The sequence below is a fragment of the Botrytis deweyae genome, assembly GCF_014898535.1.
Source record: "Botrytis deweyae strain B1 chromosome Unknown BDEW_042, whole genome shotgun sequence".
Lineage (NCBI taxonomy): Eukaryota > Fungi > Ascomycota > Leotiomycetes > Helotiales > Sclerotiniaceae > Botrytis > Botrytis deweyae.
This window is the reverse complement of record NW_024066249.1, coordinates 81,844-102,027: the sequence shown is the minus strand read 5'-3', so window position 1 is coordinate 102,027 and position 20,184 is coordinate 81,844. Positions and strand designations below refer to the sequence as shown.

The 20,184-nt window shown below is 26.6% G+C and overlaps 3 protein-coding genes across 3 annotated transcripts; all 3 read right to left on the bottom strand.

The window, feature by feature from the left end:
• Positions 1–12,475: 12,475 nt before the first annotated feature.
• On the bottom strand, positions 12,476–13,633 carry EAE98_010922 (uncharacterized protein; the record flags this gene model as incomplete). The annotated part of the gene is made up of 3 exons (XM_038958544.1): positions 12,476–13,060; positions 13,117–13,311; positions 13,364–13,633. 3 exons carry the CDS (start codon positions 13,631–13,633, stop codon positions 12,476–12,478), a joined length of 1,050 nt encoding a protein of 349 aa, XP_038805058.1.
• A 1,208-nt stretch (positions 13,634–14,841) lies between these two features.
• EAE98_010921 (uncharacterized protein) lies at positions 14,842–15,668 on the bottom strand (the record flags this gene model as incomplete). Its single annotated transcript, XM_038958543.1, has 2 exons — positions 14,842–15,304; positions 15,346–15,668. The coding sequence occupies 2 exons, from the start codon at positions 15,666–15,668 to the stop codon at positions 14,842–14,844; spliced, it is 786 nt and encodes a 261-aa protein (XP_038805057.1).
• A 2,785-nt stretch (positions 15,669–18,453) lies between these two features.
• On the bottom strand, positions 18,454–19,739 carry EAE98_010920 (uncharacterized protein; the record flags this gene model as incomplete). The annotated part of the gene is made up of 2 exons (XM_038958542.1): positions 18,454–18,933; positions 19,239–19,739. 2 exons carry the CDS (start codon positions 19,737–19,739, stop codon positions 18,454–18,456), a joined length of 981 nt encoding a protein of 326 aa, XP_038805056.1.
• Between the last annotated feature and the right edge of the window lie 445 nt (positions 19,740–20,184).

The following is a 20,184-nucleotide window of genomic DNA, read 5'->3' as shown; positions in this document are numbered from 1 at the left end:
ATATAATTTAACTAATTTTGTTAACTTTTAATAAAATTATAATAAAAAACTAATTTATAAAACTAGCTTATTATTATATTTAAATTAAATGGATAGTGAATTTAATTAAATAAGAATCTAAATTTTTTTGAGATAATATTAGAAAATTCTGATTTCTATTATAAAATTAAAATAAATTTTTCTAAAATCTATAATTAACTAATCATTCTTTCTCAATCTACCCTACCCTTATTTTGGAATTATATTTGATATAGAATTATTTGAAATAATAGATTTTTTGAATTCTATTTATATAAATAAATTCGATTTATTTGAATTTATTAAATAAAATGTAATAATTATTTTCTCCTAACTTTTGAAATTCTCAACTAATTACTATAATAATAAATAATATTTCTATTTGATTTAATAATAAAATCTATTTTTATTATAATAATTAAATAATTTATTGAATTTCTATTATTCGATTTCTTTATTTATATTATTATCCCTTTTCAGGATTTAATCTTAATTATAATAAGACTCTATTTTATTGATTATAATTTGATTAATCAATTTAATTAAATTATAAAGTAGTTTAAGTAGTGAATTATAAAATACTAGAAAGATTTTGAAAATAATAAATAATTGAAATAAATGAATATATTTATAAACTTTTAGAATTTTATAAGGCTTAACCTATTTATTATTACTTTTTTTTATAAATCGATTAGTTTTTATATTTTTAATATTAATTTATACCATATTCTTTTTTTTATATAAAAAAATATCAATGTATATCTCGTTTATATAATCTTTATATTTCTAAATAATTTGAATAATCAAAACTTTTAGTTTTATCAAAATAATATCAAATTAATCTATAATCTTATTAGTTTCAGGAATTTGTATTTCTATTGATATAAAAAGTTCAATAGGATAGATAAAAAGGATTCGATTTTGAATTATAAATAAAAATTATAATTAATAAAAAACAGGGATACATTAATAATTTCTAAAATAATATTATTAAATACAAATTCTATTAATAATAATTAATTATATTAATTATTTTAATAAAAATTTATAAAAATTTATAAATATTATTTTATTATAATATTAAATTTTTTTATTTAATTATTTAATTCAAAATAAATAAAAAAGATTATTTTAAAATAATTGATAAGTATTTAAAAAGATATATCCAAAATATTAATATAAATTGTAAGCCTTTATCAAATACAATATTATTAAATACATTATATAAATAATAAATTTTTTTAACAAAACAATTAATGAATTTTTTATAAATAATTTGATTATTGATATAAAATAATAAATTTTTGTTAAATAGTAAATAATAATAATCATATAATTATATTTATAACTATAATATTTATAGATAGATAATAATATAATATAATTAATAAAAATATTAAATTAAAATTAAAATAAAATTAATAAAGATTTAAGAAATTCAAAAGCTATAAAACGAGAAGATTTTATACAAAATATAATTAACAGATTTATATATAAGTTTCAATCTTTCTTATTATATTAAATTATTAATACATGTAAAAAACAAAATTAATAGTTTTAACATAATTCGAATATTTAATAAATCTAATTGAATATATTCAATAGATAATTTATATATAAAATTCAATAAATAGAAAAATTTATAATTAATTTTAATAGAATATCTATTTATTAATTAATTTATAATTTTAAAAAGCTATTTAAATTTTTTTTTCAATTATTAATAGTTAATAATAAATAATAGAATTCTGAAATATTTTATATATATTAATAATTAATGTGGATAAATTATATACTTTATCAATAAAATTATTAATTAGTTTTTTAATATTAAAAATGATAATATTTATAGGGGTTGTAATAAGATTTATAATATTATTTATTTATTTAATAAAATTCCTATATATAATTATATTAAATATTTGTTTTGAAAATATTATTTATAAACAATTTTTAATTCAATTATTATTAAAATCAGTATATATAAAATAATCTTTTACTTTTCAATTAAAAATATTAGAATAAATTGTTTTATAATTTAATTAATATATAATACAAAAATTAAATTTTGAGAAAAACTTTATCTATCTTATTTATTTTTAGTTTAATATTTTTATTAATATAAAATATTCTAAATTCTTATAATTAATAATAATTTCAAATAGTTTCTGAATTTGTTTTAAGTATAACTCTCTACAGGAAATAAGATGGAAAGTATAGGATAGAAAGTGATGGTATTAGGAGGACTTGTGTTCTAAGTCTGTTTTATAACTTCTAAGAGGAAGAGTTCTGTATAGAATAGAGTTTTTACTAATATTAATTGGGGCTAGTTTTCTTTACTTTATAATTATATAAATCATATTTTTCAATATTCCCTTTTAGATTAATTATAGTGATTTGTTATTCTCAGTATTTCTATGAATTTCTTGAATGTATTCTTGGTTAGTGGTTTTGTTAATCCATTTATTATTATTTTATTTATAAGAATATAGTTGATATCAATCTTTCCTTTCTACTTAAGATTCTGTATATAATAATATATAATATCGATATACTTTAATCTATCGATTAATTGTACATTTTTGATTAAGACTATAATCTTTTAATTGTTTCCTTTTATATCAATAATGAATTCATTTTCTATAACAAATTTCCTATATTTTATATTTCAAAGTATTTAGACTAGTTATTAGTTTTGTTTTGCTATAATCGATTAAGCTATATATTTTAATTCAATTATTGATATTGATATAGAATTCTGCTTTCAATTTATTCAAAATACTAGTCCTCCTCCCAAAAATACAATTATTCCCAATATACTTTTTCTATCAATTATATTACTAATATAATCTATATTGAAATAAATTATTAGATTTTGAATTCCCTTTAATCCAAAACACAATTTATAATTAATCGTTATTTGTAAATAGTATATTACTCTTCACAATTAATTTATATAAAACTTTACTAAATCTTTTATATATTAATTAAGCTTTTTTAAATTAAAAGCTATATCGAATCTTGAATATATTATTATATATATCAACTTTCTGATTATATAATTGTACTTGATGGAATCTGCTTGTTTGTTATTCTTTTAAGTTAATCAAAGTACTTTGTAATTATCCATTGATATTGAAATAGATCTAAATATTCCTTTTATAAATCCATATTTACTTAATACCTTCTCGAAATACTATTCTTGATTAATATATAGAGTCCTGTTTTTCCTGTTTTTTGTAATTCTTATACCTAAAAGCTTTAAGTTCTTGATTTCCCCCAGATTCTTGGTATTGAAAATAGAAATAAGTTATTTACTGAATTGCAATATATTATCTAAATTCTATATTATAATAAGAAGATTATTGATATATAATAATATTATAATCCCTCTACCAAAATAAATAAACAAATATAAGTTAATTAAATTTTATATAAAATTCTATTTAATAAGTTATTTTTTTATAAGGTTATTCTAATTATAAATTATCTGCTTTAATTTGTATAAGTTATAAAGGACTTTAAAAATATACCCTTATTTAATATTAACTTCTTATAATATAAATAGAAATATCTTTTCTTTTAGTTTTGTTTTAATAAATGTATTTTTTATATTGAAATAATATACCTTAAGATCTTATAATATTATAATTAATAGAAATAAACGAATTATTATTAATTATACTATAAATACAAATATATTAAAGAAATCTATTTCATACTTTTATATAAAGCCTCTTACTATTAATCTAATCTTGAATTATTCTAATAATCTATTTATATTTAGTTTTATTATAAATACCTATTTTGTACTAACTAAATTGTTTGTTTTATTATTATAGATTTATTACTATATCTTATTCTTTTCCAATTCCTTGATTTTCTAATTAATAGTTGTTTATTATTAGTTATTATAAATCAAATTACTTATTGCCTTCCTATATGTTTTTAGAATCAATATATCCCTTATTATTATATTCATAATAATTATCTTTGAAATAAATATATAATCTTTGCTTTATTATTTTATAAAAAATTCTTAATCCAATTTTAAGTTTGTAATAATAATAAAAAATATATATAAACATTTAGTATTTTAAAAGTTAACTTTATTATCTTATTCTCTTAATCTCTTTTTTATTATTAATCCAATATTCTCTTCAATCTCTATAATTATATTCATTAGATTAGTATTTAATAATTATATTATATATAGAATAACAACTTATAAAATAGTTACTAATCTTAATATAAATATCTCAACGAGATTTGGAATTTTATTCTCTAAATTATACTTAATTGATTTGATAATTGTAGATTCTATAAATATCATATTTATAATTTTAATTATAATTTTGTAAAGTCTTTCTATTAATTATTATTCTAATAAAATATTCTATACTCTCTATCCTTCTATAAATTCTTTTTTTAAAATAATAAAATATAGTTTTAAATTTATCTTATTTCTAATAAATCTTTAAAGAATATATAATTACTTATCTTTATCACTATATATCTATCCGGAATATATATCTATAATTACTTTATAATATAATTATTATATTTAATAAATGTATTTATTCTTATTCTATTTACTAGCTTATCTCAATAAATATTATTAAAATAAAATATTAAATTAATATAAAAATAGTATTTTAATTTCTATATCTTAATATATATTATTGATAATACTATTTCAATCTATATCTTATATAATAATACTTACTTTTTCTTTACTTATATAATCATATTTCATTATTAACTAATAAGTATTTCTCTATATCTTTATTTAACTTCAAATTCATTTATTTATAATTCTATATATATTTTGTTTTTAATATATATATTTGTTTTTATTATATAATTCTAGAATTCAATTAGTATCATTAAGTCTTTGAATATTATATAAATATTCGATTAAGTAATTTGAATTGTTTATTTAATTATATCATTTTGATTTGAGATATATATATATATCGATTATTGTTATATACCTAGCTTATCTTATTATTTCTATAATACTTTTTAATCTCTAAAGTATTATTGGTATATATTACTCTAATCAGAAATCCATTTTTTTATTCTATATTAACTCTTTATTTCTTTAGTTTTTTAATAATATTACTTTTTTTTTTTTAGATATATTACCTAAACCTTTCTTATTTAGCTATAAATTATTTCTATAAAATATTATTTCTTTTAGAATAATATTAGAAATAATCTTAATATATTTAATAATATAAAAGCTAATAGTTATTTCTTATACTTTAAAAGAATTATATTATAATACTTTTTCATTTTTATTATTATATATATTTTATAGGATTCTAGATTTGTAGGTAGCTTAATATCTTTCTTTAAGGTTATAACCAAATATAGTTTACTTAGAACTTTATATTCTATATATCCAAACAATGATACTATAGCTAATATTAGTTCAGGCGATTTTGTTATTAGGTATTTGCTTTATCTATTTTATTTTCACTATAAATAATATCCTTAATTTCTAATAGAACTTTTTTATTCTTCTTTATAGCTAGAAGTATAATATCAAAATTACTAATAATAGTATTCATAATTATATAAATTCTATAAAAATTGTTTGTAGATAATAGGATTTTCCTGTTTCTATAAAAATATATCTTCTTGTTATTAAAAACTCCCTTAATACTGAATTCTCTACAAAATAATCTTGCAGATAATAAGCTTACTTCTAATCCTGGAATATATAATATCTTCAACTTATATACCTTTCTATTCTATTTTATCTCTATTATTCTATACTTTCTTATAATCAATTCTCCCCCTTCAACCTTTATTTATTTTAGCCTAAAAAGCAACTTTAAGCTAAATAAAAGATGAAATTGATTAATTATATATAATAAACAATTAATATCTGTAATCCATTCTCTGATATTATTATAAAAAAATATATATACAAACTCACTTAGATAATAATAAGATTCTTCCTCATTTAAGATTTTAACTACAATATAATTATAATTGTATATAAAGCAAAAGATTAGATTATTAAAGAAAAACTTACAGCTTTTCTAATTTGAGCTTATTTGATATCTCAATAAGGATAACAACTTCTTGATTAAATTGTTCTTAATATAAGCCTAAATATCTTTCTTATACAAATAATTTTGTATAATATAATCCGGATTATTATAATAAAAGTATTCTTTTCCTTTATTTAAACTATAAAATCTTCTTTCAAAATTTCGATAATGGTTTTTATTATATTATTTACAATCTTAATGATTTTGTATAATTATTGTTATACTTATATTTCTATTCTTATTTATTATAAAAACATTCCTAAAAATAATCATTTCATTTATAGCTCGAATCTTTTCAAACTTAATTATAAAATCAAGGTTTTGGGTATCGATTGCTTTAATAATAATATTGAAATATTTTAGTAATTCTTGAATAAAGAATCCTAAAACGATATTCTCAATTAACAAATCCTTTTGTACTGTTTTTATTTCAACTATCTCTTTTCGAATTAAATATATTTTATCCTAATCTTTTTTGACTATAATACCCTCCTTTAGTTTCTATATTATCAATTATATAAACTTGTTTTATAATTCTTAAAAAATAACATATTTAAATTTTACCTTTAATTTGATTTATTTATTACTAAACTCAATAGTATCTTCGATAAATTTATTATCCATATTATTAATATACTGAATAACGAAAAGTTCTACACCAGTTTAGGCTTTTTCTATTCTATATATCATATCCATCAATTTAGTGAAATCTATATAAAGTACTCTATACACAGCCATATTATTTGTAATAATATAATCTTATTCTTTCTTAATAAAATATAGCTTTATTATTTTAAACTAATAATACTAGTTCTTTTTCTTCAATATTGGGATCTTTAGTTTTCTACTATTAGAATTGTTTTCTATAATTGCGGGTATTATTATTGGTTTTGATTTTGATATACCACAAAGTAGGGATATTAATTTGCTTTCTTCTTTAACATAATTTGAGTTTTTATATAAAATTAATATATCTTTTTTAAGGGTTTTCGATTTTATATTGATAAGAAGCTTTTGTTATAACTCTTTATTGATAAGAAGCCTTTGCTATGACTCTTTCAATTTGGTTTAAATTTCTACCTTTCTTTTACACCTTTGTAATTTATTCTCTTTGTTATATAGACCTCTGCCTCTTTCTTGATTATATAAACCTCTACCTTTTCTTTTACATTTTTATACATTCCTTTCTACCAATAGTTTCTAATCCAGATGCGAATCTGGGCTTATAATCTGTTTTAAGTATAACTTTTTATAAGAAATAAGATAGGAAGTATAAAGTAGAAAGTAATAGTATTAGGAGAATTTGTATTCTAAATCTATTCTACAACTTCCGAGAGAAAAAGCTCTATATAAGACAGAGCTCTTATTAGTACTAATTAGGGCTAGCTCCCCCTACTCCATGATCACGTGAACCACACCTTTCAACAGAATTCTATATAATTCGAATTTTTATTTTTTTAAAAATTTAATAATTATTAATAACTTTTTATTATAGATTTTATAATTATATTCAATTATATTATATTCTAATAAAAAATAAGTAATCGATTATAATTGGTTTTTATTATTACATTAAAAAATAATTTTTTTTATAATCTAATTAGAAATATTTATTTAATATTTATATAATAATAATAAATAAATACAATAAAAATTAAATAAAGATAAATATTTATTTCAAATTATTAAAAGTAATTTTATAATTAATAATTTATTGTTATATAAATTTCTTTTTAATAAATAATCAAATAGTTTTATAATTTTAAATTTTTTTAAATAAAATATTAATAAAAATTAGTAAATCTAAAAAAATATTAAAAATCTTTTAATTTTATTAATAATTTTTAATTGAGAATTATTTTAATTTTATTTAAATTTATTTCAATTTTATTAAGTATAATAATTAATTTGAGATATTCAGTTTATATAGTTTTAAATTTATATTTCTTGATATCAATTTATAAATCAATATTAATTAATCTTTATACAATCTTATAAATCTATTTTTGATAATCTATAATATTAATAAAATAAATTAAAATATTATTTAGGTATATAGTATAATTTTTATTCAAAAAATCGAAAAGAATATAATTAATATAATTTTAAAACAAAACAAAAATATTATAAAAATCAAAAAGTATTATTAGAGATTCGAAAAGGTTAAAATAAATTATAAAAGTTATTTTTTATTTATATTTTTTTATAATTCTTAATTTATTAAATACAATAATAATATTCAATTTAATATAAATTTTTATATAATATAAAGTATCAAAAATCTCTTTAATTAATAACAGGAGATATTAGTTTTTAATAATAATATTATTCAATTTATAATAATCTTAACAATACAAATATCTTTTCCAGGCTTTACAATTAATAGAAATAGAATAATTGATTTAAAGTAGGATTTACAAATAAATTTTTTATTCAAATTATTATTAAACTATTTATATATAATTTAAAATTCAATTAGAAATATTGAATATTTTTTGTTATATAGCAATTTCTTATTTAATATGAATTCAATTTTATAATCCTAAAAGTATTTAGAAGGAAATTTATTAATAAATAAGAATAAGAATTCTATATATAAATTATATAACTAAAATAATAATCTACTTTGAATATTAATTATAAATAATATTAGATAATCGATTTTTTTTATAAATTTCTTAATATTACTTTTCGCAATACCATGATATAGCTGGATAGGGTTATCCACTAATATTTGATATAACTTATAAATAATATCCAGCTTATTTCAAATTAGTTTTGTAATGTATACATTCTAACCTTTACAAAATTAAACACAATTAATAATAATAAGATATCTAATATTATCCAACTCTTATTAAATGCTATGCTTTTTATTAAACTTTTCCAAAAATATTGAGATCTATAGAGTATTTCTAAAGATTAACTTGAATATTTTGGATTTAAATATTTCTAAAATTTCAATAACAATTTTGAGAATTATAGATTAATCTTGAAATAATAATAAAATAGTTTCACAGCTTTTGTTAATGATCCTTTTTATAGAAATTGATTTTAGAATAAGCTTCTATAAAAAAGGTCTAAAAGTATTAAATATAATTTTGTTATTTTTTAATAAAATTACTTTTTAAGTACTTTCTATATTAAAAATAGTAATTGTTATAATATTAACGGGATAATAATATTTTGAATAATATATAGATATAAATTTGAATATTATTGTTAATTAATTAATAATGAAATTGTAATATTAGAGTTATAGAAAACTAAGGATTATAGGGTTTACAATTAATAAAATAATAATATAGAATAAACCTATTTTTCTATAATTGTTGATTTGTATATCCAAAAGTATATACTGAGAAAGGATATTGGAAAGTTTATTATTAACTAAAAATAAGTAATGAGTATAGGGGAAAGAGTGTATAGATATTTAGAATTTAAAAACAATTTTTTTATTAATAAAGCTATAATTTATAGTTTTGTTATCTATAAAGTTAATAAATAAAATAATTATATTAGGTGTAAGGGAGATTTCTATTGAGATTTTAAAAGATTTATTATTTATTGATTTAAAATATAAAGAATTTCTAGATATTTTTAATTTTTTAATTTACAAAAGTAAATTTCTTATAAAAAATTTCGATTTATAATTATAAGTTGAGGTTAATCTTTTAATATACTCAATTAGAAAATCGAGTTATTACTTTTCTTTAAATAAATAGAACTTTTAATATAATCTTTTAAATTAAATATTTAAGTAGGGTTAAAAGGGATTGAGGAGGTATAATATAATAATATAATTGAGGAATGGTTGGTAGATAGAAATAAATTCTGATATAAAGGGGTAGCAATATTGTAATAGAATTTAAAGTTTTTATATTAATTGATTATAAAAAAACAATTAGTATAAGAAATATATTTTATATTAATATTAATATTATACTTTGTATTATTAATTTGTTTTTCCTTACAATTACTTTTAATATAATCTAACTTTTTATAATAAAACAAAAATCGAATTTAATATATCGTTTTCGAGTATAATAAATTAAGAAGTGCTGATTTAGTCAAATAATATCTAATTGTATAGAATTACTAAAAAAATCAGATATAAAAGGAGATATAGTAATAGTTGGTTTTTTATTATAAAATTTTAATTAATTATAATTGAAATTAATATTTTGATTCTTTTATTAATTATTAAAATAATTATAATTGAAATTAATACCCTAATTTTTTTATTGATTATTGAGGTAAGTTTTTTCCTTTAAATTGTTATAAATACTTTGTTATTAAATTGTTTATATTTTAATATTAATAATAAAAAGTTTATTTGGGTAATTAATAAATATATCAATTAATTTTTATAAAATTTTAAACTTAAAATCTATAACCTATTATTAATAGTTTTTTAATATCTAATAATAAATTATTTAAATTTAATAATAAAATTACTAAATAAAATCTTTTTTATTTTGTATTTATTATAATTTATAAAATTTTTACAGAAAAAATTAAAAATTTAATATTGTTTGTTTAATTTACTTTAAATATTTATAATAATATATTATTTAAAAAGTTAAAGATCAAAATTATATAGATTATTAATAATCATATTAAAATATATTTGATTATTTATATAAACAGAATTAAAAAGTAGATTAATAAGAAATATGATTTTCTAAAATTCTGATTTGTTTTTATAATCTATAATTAAATAATAATTAATAATATTATAAAATATAATATATTGGTTTTAGTATTTTACAATATCCTATTTATTACTATTAAACTTCTTGAAAGTAATAAAATACTTACAGCAATATAAAACCTATAAATTGTTTCAAATAACGATTTTCAATATACTAATTATATTATTTAATTCATTAACTTTGATTTAAATATTAATAACTTAAATTTGAAATATATTTATATACAATTTGATTAATTTAAATACAATTTGAATAGCTATAAAATGTATAGCACTTAAATTATTAAATAAATCTATAAATAAAGAAATATTGATTTTAATAGAGTTGAGAATATAATTTAAGAATAAAAACTAAAGGAATAAATCAAATACAAATATTTAATCAGTTATAATTATAATTAAGATTCAAAATAATAATAATTAAAGTATATAGCAGAACAATAATAAATCTAATCAATTTAATTAAATTGAAATTTTAATAAATTTGAAATAGAAATAAAGCTAAAATAACTTTTAAAAAGATAATACAAACTATCAAGATACAGGTAAAGACTTATATTATACTATAAGGATAGAAAAGCTATAGAAGAGTAAGGCTGTTACGTAAGCGGATACAATAGGAGTTGTAAGCTTTACCACTACGCCACGCACGCAATCTGTCCAAAAGGCACAGTATCAGGGATCAAGTCCTGATAGCTTACTACTGTATATATACCCTGTAACAAAGGCCCTCTTATAGAAAATAAAACACACTAATAATATATACCTGAGGCATAAAGGCAACATAATTGGCGCCGTGACATGTTCAGACTTTGTATGAATCTTTTAGTTTTTGGACTAGCAAAAGAGAGTTGAGCTACATCTTTTAGTAAAATTAAGTACGGCTATAATGATGGCGGATTTGACTTGTATGTCAGGAAGAGGGAAAAGGCTTATATTCTATTACATTGCGAACTACCTAGTACTTAATTATCAAATCCGTTCCTGAAAATACTTGTATACATGGAAACGGCTGGCCTCTCACCACAGGTTATGACTGCAATTATCACACACGGAAAATAGAAATTCCTGCTACAGTTTGATCCCATCACGATTTATATCCTAAAGGTGATTGTTCTAAAATTTCATTGCAGTGCACCATCTGATGTCCCAATTCTTAAAGTCAAGATGAGATAACACTCTACATACTTGTTAATCATGCCTTCTGCCCTGTTTGTAACTTTTCCTTTGATTGGGCTCGCAGAATGGTCTCTGAATCTGTACTTTCTACATCTCTAGTTCGCTTTGGAATTTTGCTACGCTTGGGAGTCAAGATTGAACTTATCTCTTGGTACTTTCATTGAGAAGCAGCAATGGATCGTCTGGACCTGAAATGCTTGAATCACCCTTCTGATTTCTTGTTGCATTTGAAGATGGGCAAGTGACATCTCTCGGTTCGTGATCAAAACTCGTCTCTTGGGTTACGGGCCGTTAAAGATACCATTTTCCAGAACCTTCAATCGTTGCCTTTGTCTGTTTCGGAGAGTGAAGCTGATTAGTCGTCGCTATCGCTCTCAAGCAGAATAACTACCCTCTTTCGGGGACTGAAAATGTTACGTGTCATTCTACGTTTACCAGGAGAGACGATTGCTTCCGACTCATCACCACTGTCGGATAAAGAAGCAAAGTCTTCAGAAATTTATAGCGGTTTTCGCCTGGAAGACCTTCGTACACTCGGTGTTCCTGGTAGCACTTCTCCTAATGTATCGCTTTCGCTGCTATCGAGATTTGGGGATGTGTTTTTATCGACCTCACAATCTACAGTTGTGGTTGATTCGTCGACTTCCTCGTCAGTCTCCAACTCCCCTGTTTCATGCTCATCGGAGCTTTCATCCTCATCAGAGCTTTCATCCTGAACCACAAAGCCATCGTCGGATATATAAGACTCATCATCGAAAGCGACTCCATCGTCATCCGGCCCTAGTCTCTCGCCAACTGGATTGACAATCACCGGTTTATTCCGCGAAACAACTTGTTGTCGTGGCGGTTTTCTCAACTTCCATTCCTCATATTCACGAGCAATGGCTTTGAGTATCGGGGCCCATCGGCAAATTTTTAGGAGCTTTCTCCACTTCCGAGGCTGAGAGTCATATATTGTCCGAAACTCTCTACCCTTGTCCTCCCCAAACCAAATTGGAATTGATCCTGGACTTTTACTTGTGCGCATCTTTTTTGCAATGAGCCATGAATCGTATCTATCTTTCAATTCCTTGAATTTTCGTATCTAATTGAAAATGTTGGCTGACATTTTGTGTTTTTCAGCAAACGGATATATCTTACATTTGATTCTGCTCTGTCTCCGTCTCTGTGATAAAAGTTGACGAGGCTCATCACATATCCATCTTCCAATTTATCTAAAGCAATGCCTTTATGCTTGCCGAACCACATGATTGTCTTGCCGGGGGGCGGGAGTTCGGACGGATTCTTTTCAATCCAAACTTGCTTCCGATCGTACAACGTCTTGAACTCCTTGATCTAAGTGGTTGATCGTTAATCCTGATTTATATATTTTAAGTTGAAAACACACATTTGACGAAGCAGTGTCTGGGTTCTCCAGATACTTGTTCACCATCCATTCTATGTACGAAAGAGATAGTTCGTCATATTTGTGCCCTTTATGCTGCCCGAACCACAATACTTTATCCCCAGGATTTGGGTCCTCGTCCTCATCCTCATCCCCAAGTTGATCTTCAAAATTGGCGGCTGTGCGAGCCATTGCGTCATTGTCGTCACCATCTGTAAGTTCACTATTCTCCCGGTTGTATCGCTCACCAGCAGCTGCATACTCGGAAGCCATCTTTCCGAAATAGTGCTTTGAAGGATGGCAATCTGCTGTTAATCAGTGGTGCCCGATATGTCTTGGAATATGTAAGTCCGGAATCGCTCGGCAATATGAGCTCGACCCAGGCGGTGATAGAGTCACGATGCTAGAATGTGTATAAAAAATAACGTTGATTTGTTGAGAGATACACAAGCAAAATGTAAAGTAATTCGCAGTGATTAACACCACTTATACTATTTGTTTGGGAGTGGAGACTTGAATAAGTGCTACACTGTAATCTTCAGATAAGGATGCAGATTTGACTTGGGTAACTTACCCCTGTTCTCTCCACTTACTTTGTTCGGTAGTTGCAAAATACAAAGTATTTTTCGACAGAAATTTCTCGAGGTAAACGGAATCATGAATGAACGCTGGCTTTCAATACCATATTCTGCCTTGGTAAAGAGAACAAAGGAAACAAGTTCATCAAATTTGTAGCAATCGCCACGAAGCAAAAGCGAGAGTAAAACATGGCGATGCTATATTGGTGGAGGATTGTTACACGGCAGCGTGGTTACCACCCTAAATGCAAGTGAGTGAGCGGGGTACAACAGCTGCTACATTTTGCTGACTAGTCACGTGCCAAGGATGGAAGACAAGGGGTTGAGATATTAAGAAAGAGGTAGTACCTACTGTTATATGTATTCGAGAATGCTTTAGTAGGGGTGCAATAAAAGGGAATCCGAAATCATGGGTATTTCCATCTATAGCTCAAACAAATTTGATCTTTCGGACTATTATCGGTGCATCTCAAGCATAATATCGTGTTTCAATAGTTCATATCGTACTAGACCTCAATTGACTGAAAGGCCCTAATTGGAATTGAAATCTGAAGCAGCGGCGATTCCTTAATCATCTCTCAATATTGAAGGGGGATAAGAAATAAAGCCATATGCAAAGAGTCAAGTGGATAGAATCGTTTCGAGGCTGCAATCCGAACTATTGAGGGCTTCAAAGGGATAGAACTGAGAACAAGAGTGTTGGGAAAAATTGTAGAGTACCGGAATGATTCGTATTTAATATGAAAAGCTATCTACCGTTACCAGAGGCCATAAATCCAAGTGAAGCATCGCCAAGAAAAGAAATCCCCCATGTCTTATCCAACTCTTCGAGTCCCATGAATTAACAACACTGCGTATATTTGTGTCAAATCAGAAGTCACTCCTTGGTGGGCCCTTTCTTTATCAATTCCCATTTCCGGCCAAAGCAGCAGCTCCGCCAGCGACATTGGAGCTGTGATCAGTACCATGTGCAGAAGGGCCAGCAGAAGCAGAAGCACCATTTGTAGTAACCCTAACAAGACCATGAACCTTCCTCAAATGATCATTGACTTTGTCTGGACGACAAAGTCCTTTCCCGTAGCTTCGACGACACCCAACAATAGGGCAGAGGTTCTTTCCTTGAGTTATCTGGCCGCGTTGATGAACTGATGAGATGTGTCGAAGACGATCGGATGTGCGCCCGAAGTCTTTAGCGCAGTTGGAATAGGAGCAGGGATAACGGCCGGTGATTGGATGAGCAGAGGCGGTGATGAGAGATGATGCAGAGGCGGCCGTCACATTTGCGTTACTCGAGGGCAGAGAATCTGATGCAGGAACCCCATTTGTACCGGGAACCTTATCTGAGCGCGAGATTGAGCGCGAGATTCTGAGGCTCTGCGTCAGCTGAGGAACAAAAAAAAAACTTACCCAATATCCCCGCCCTCTCCTTGTTCCCATGCAGGGTACGGAGATCGGTGGAGAACAGGGTATTCAATTTGCTTAGCAGGAATCTCCGTGCTAAAAGGGCGTTGCAACGACTGATAGGTCTGGGGCATTTGGTTGGCGGATCCTTCATTCAAAGGGGCTTGCATGAAATCGTTGGCCATAGGTACCGGCCAGTGACGTGCCGTAAGCTCTGCATAGAATGGAAATTGAGCGTTTTCCATGAAAGTTTCTCCGCTCAAGTGGACTTGATCAGGGTTGGGCATCTGCCCGTTCGCCATAAAATCTGCATCAAAGACAGGGTTCATGGTCGTGCTGCTCTCGATTTCACCAGTGAAGAACTCTTCGCCAGGGGGCAATTGCTACGTTTGCTCGGGGATAGGCATCTCGTATGCGAAAGAATCTTGTTGAGAATGATAAGGCATTTTTTGACAGTAAAGAGGGCGATGTGGCTTGAGATTTTGGCCAATAAGCAATTGACAACTTTGAAGTGTGTGTAAAAAGGGCGACGAATAAGATCTTTAGAATGCAAGGCTGTAAATTGATACTGCCAAAATGGACTGGAAAAGTGCGAAAGGAGGAGTAAATAGATATGGGAATGAGAGCAGTGTTATATATTGAGAGACTACTCAGATATGATTAGGAGTTACGCCCTTTTTTCAGGAATCCCTGTGAAAGGTCAGGGCATAAAGATAAGTCTCTACCAATTAATGACTCGAAGAAAGACTTTACAGTACAGATGTTCACATTAGACACTCATAGATTAAGCACTCGCTTTTAGATCGAACACTTGTATGGCTTTTTGAGTCTGCCTTCCTCAAACGATGATGCTGATGGGCGCCGGTAACATATATTTCCCCACATTGCTATTCTTCTTTTCGATGAAACGACAAGCTGAAGTCGATGTTCAATTCGGTACATCATAAATGCTGAACCATGTAAATATGATAGTCTCTTTTACAAGCTCTTAAAATACTTGAATACATTCGAGACTCTCTTCAATTTGAAATAATGTTGTAGCGATCAGATCAGATTGTGAGGTTGCTCACACGTGATTTCTGAGCACGGTTCATCTTGAAACATCGAGAGAAAAAAAAAAAGTCAACCTCCTCGACCTCGGGACTTCCAATCAACAAAAATACTAAAAAGAACAAAAAAATTGCATCTCCAGAGGAAATGTATACTGGACTAGCGGCGAATCGAACGCCGGACCTCTCCCATGCTAAGGGAACATTATACCACTAAACCACAAGCCCTTAACGGTATTCGGTTTACCGTTTTCTAGAATATAACCTAAGTTCATTATTCATTCCAGAAATAAAACTTGGTAACGTGACTTATAGTGATCTTGGTCAAATGAATCATACTTTCTGTAAAGGAGTGTTGTGAGAGGGTTTAATTTTATCATTTGAAATCTAAAGTTAAGAAGAGAAGAGAAAAGGAAGAGGAAAGGAAAGGAAAGGGAAAAGTAAAGGAGAGGTATAAGGTCTGTCTAGATGATACACATGTTGATTAAATGATCTGAGGGATTGTTGTAGAAGGATTAATTCTTGATTTAGAGTCTGAAGCTAAGAAGAGAAGAAGAATAGAAAGAGAAGAAGGAGGTGAAGGAGAGAGCTCCAGACTCTATATATATGGGAAGTATCACGTGCCTGATTATTTCCAACAGTTCGGCTACTCTCCACAAAGAATGGCTCACTTCTGGTGGCTTGACTGTGGCTCGATTGCGTAACAATTCGATCCCTTTTCGAGTTCCCTTCCTTCACCTAATTATCAAGATATACTAGTGTTACGGAAGTACCCGCACCGCAACATGGATTATAAAATAAATGCGAGCCCTCGGTCTATATAAGGAAATAGGATTTCATTACAATGTAGAGCTTCGTGCTCAAGATCAATCATTAGTTTTATACTATAGTTACGAGAATTGCAACCAGTTCCAACCTTGTCGAATTCCTACTTGAAGTCTAGTCTAAACCACCTCGAGAGATCTCTAGACACTTCCACGTGACCCTGGAGGCAACTCCCGTAACAGCTAGAGATTATTATCACGTGACTTTGTTTCTATATATACATTTGGAGCTCTAACATGTCTCTTCCTATTCTTTTCTCCCCCTTAGCTTTAGATCCTAAGTCAGAATTGAGTCCTTTTATAACAATTCTTTATATAAGATTTATGAATTACAATTTTGTAGGGGTTTAAGAGAATAGGTACTTAAAGACTGAGCTTGGATCCTAGGTCCACTAAATCTAAGGGATTCAGCAAAGCATAAAGATCTATATAATGAGAATGAGTTTCCTTATTGTAAAGCTTCATGCTCAGAATCAATCATTTAGTATGCTTTACTATTAGCTACGACTTGTAATCATTATTACTGCTACTTAAGTCCCTGCTTGACGCCTAGTTATAAACCATCTCGAGAACCTAGAGCACTTTCACGTAATCTAGACGACAAGCCTCCTAGCATGAGCTGCTTGGCTAGTAGTCGAGTCTATACAAAACGGCAACCAAAGCTGCTGTTTTGAATACTTAAACCGTTGTACCTAGATACAAGCTATAATAATTATGTTTTTTAAATCTTATCGTTACATCGGTAGATATGTTTCCACACCGGAATATAGAATAATTGCCAACTGCGCTATATGACGTCGTCGATACTACTGGCAAGCCCCTTAATAACACATCGATACAACTAATCACTCTAAGATTATAACTACTATTTTCAATGATTTTAATCGTATGTACCTATTTTGTATCATAAATATATCCTCATATCCCATATAGTCATTGGAGTAGTATAAGTTAGTATTATAGTAGCTGATATAGACGTTACTGATACTATACTAATGCGTATAAAAAGTAATATTGCTTACTACCGTGCGTATAATAGGCCGTACGTATTAATAGACATATACTATAATACGACTTAGAAACTAAAATATTTCAATTAACCAAGCAGGTAGACAAAATCTAGTACTAATTTAGACTAATTAACATTCCAATGTGGTTTGAAACAAGCAAAAACCAATACAAAGAAAGAACTCGATAAAAGACTTAAAACCACTCAAAATACTACTACTTCTTTATTATTATCAAATTAGAACCTCATTAATATCATCTTCTACAACCCACTGCTCTAAACCAAGCCAAGACTTCAAACACTCCAACCTTTCAATGGATTCAACTGATAAACGTCCTCGTCTATCAGCACAAGTGATTTTTGCCCCACTAAAAACTCTCTCAGCCGCTGCCGATGAGCTAGGTATTGATAAAATATCAAGTGCCATTTTGCTGAGGTTAGGGTATAGATCCCGTTGAGTTCTTTCAAGCCACCACTTCCTAATGTCACCAACTTTATCAAGAGCTGGGCTTGATAGGTATTTGACGTACTCGTCAACAGGCTGTCGATTTGCGCGTTTTGATTCTAAGTGTACAATTAAAACATTATCACTCTCACCAGAGCTCGATGTTGATGAAAACGACGACAGGGGTACAAAAGCTTCAGCTCGATATCGTATTTGCCAGTAAGCTTCTACACGAGCTTTTGCTCGAGTAATCCAATGTGGATGATCCTATTAATATTATTAATATGATTCCAATAGTAAATCATTAAAAGATCTATACATACTATCCAAGATAATTCAAAATAAGACCACTTTTGCGCAGGATCTAAGACAGTTGCAGCTACATAAAGGGGTGAATTATCTGTCAAAGTATAGTATTTCTCAATTTTTGACTACCCATTATTATAACTCGGACCCATCCATGCGTCATTTGCATACTCTTCCTGAAATTGAACTAATTAGCCTCTAATATAAGGAATGCTAGGTGAATCTAGTAGGGAAGGGAAGATGGAATGTGAATGTTTAAAACTTACTTTTGCTTTCTCAAGGTGTTCTAATAAGTACTCTAGTGTAGGTAAAACACGATTGAGAGTAGCATCATTACCTTCAGAGAATTGTGTTGCATTTTTCAATACAACAAGCATCTTTTGAAACTTATCAAGAGTATCAAAATCTTCATCAGATAGCTCAATAGCTCTTGGAGCATCATCAGGATACAACTGCCACCATCGTTTATACGCACTCTTGATTTTAGGGTCTCTAAAGACACTACACATCTTCTCCCAAGAGTTCCATCGAGTATCGTTGTCTACAGGGATTCGTTTCCCTGTAAGGCGGACAAAGTTCTGTGTTTTGCGTGAACTCTTTCGAAGCAATGTTGCAAAACAGTAACACTTCCCAATTGCACCCTTTTTCCTCCATTCACCCCATTGTTCTTTATCTGCAACCTCAATCCCAGCTGCGAGAGCTTCGACATTAACGTCGTCTTCAAAAATATCATCAGCTTGTTGATCCATAGGTTTATCAGTAAACATTACAGCTTTTGCGGCTAGGTTGATGGAATGTATAAGACAGCGTATGCGAGATTCGATTGGGTGCCACTCCACATCAAACTTATCAAATAATACTAAAAATGATTAGTAGGAATGCTAAAAAGAATGAAATAGCTTACTAGAAGACAACGCTCGTGCGCAGGTATCGTTATTTGATCCATTGTCCATCACCATCGCCCCCAATTTAGTTACAATTCCATATCTTTCAATCTCTTTTGCAAGAACTTTTGCAATATTTTCCCCCGGTGTATCGACCTACAACCTCTTTGAGAGCAAGAGTAAGAGTTTTAAGCATACCATCTTGATCAATAAACTGTGCAACTAAGCCGAGAATACTGTATCCGTTAGGGGAGGTCCAAAGGTCCTGAATGAGGTGAATGTTCGATTGGGATGTGTGCAAAACCTGTCTAATGCGAAGTTGATTCTC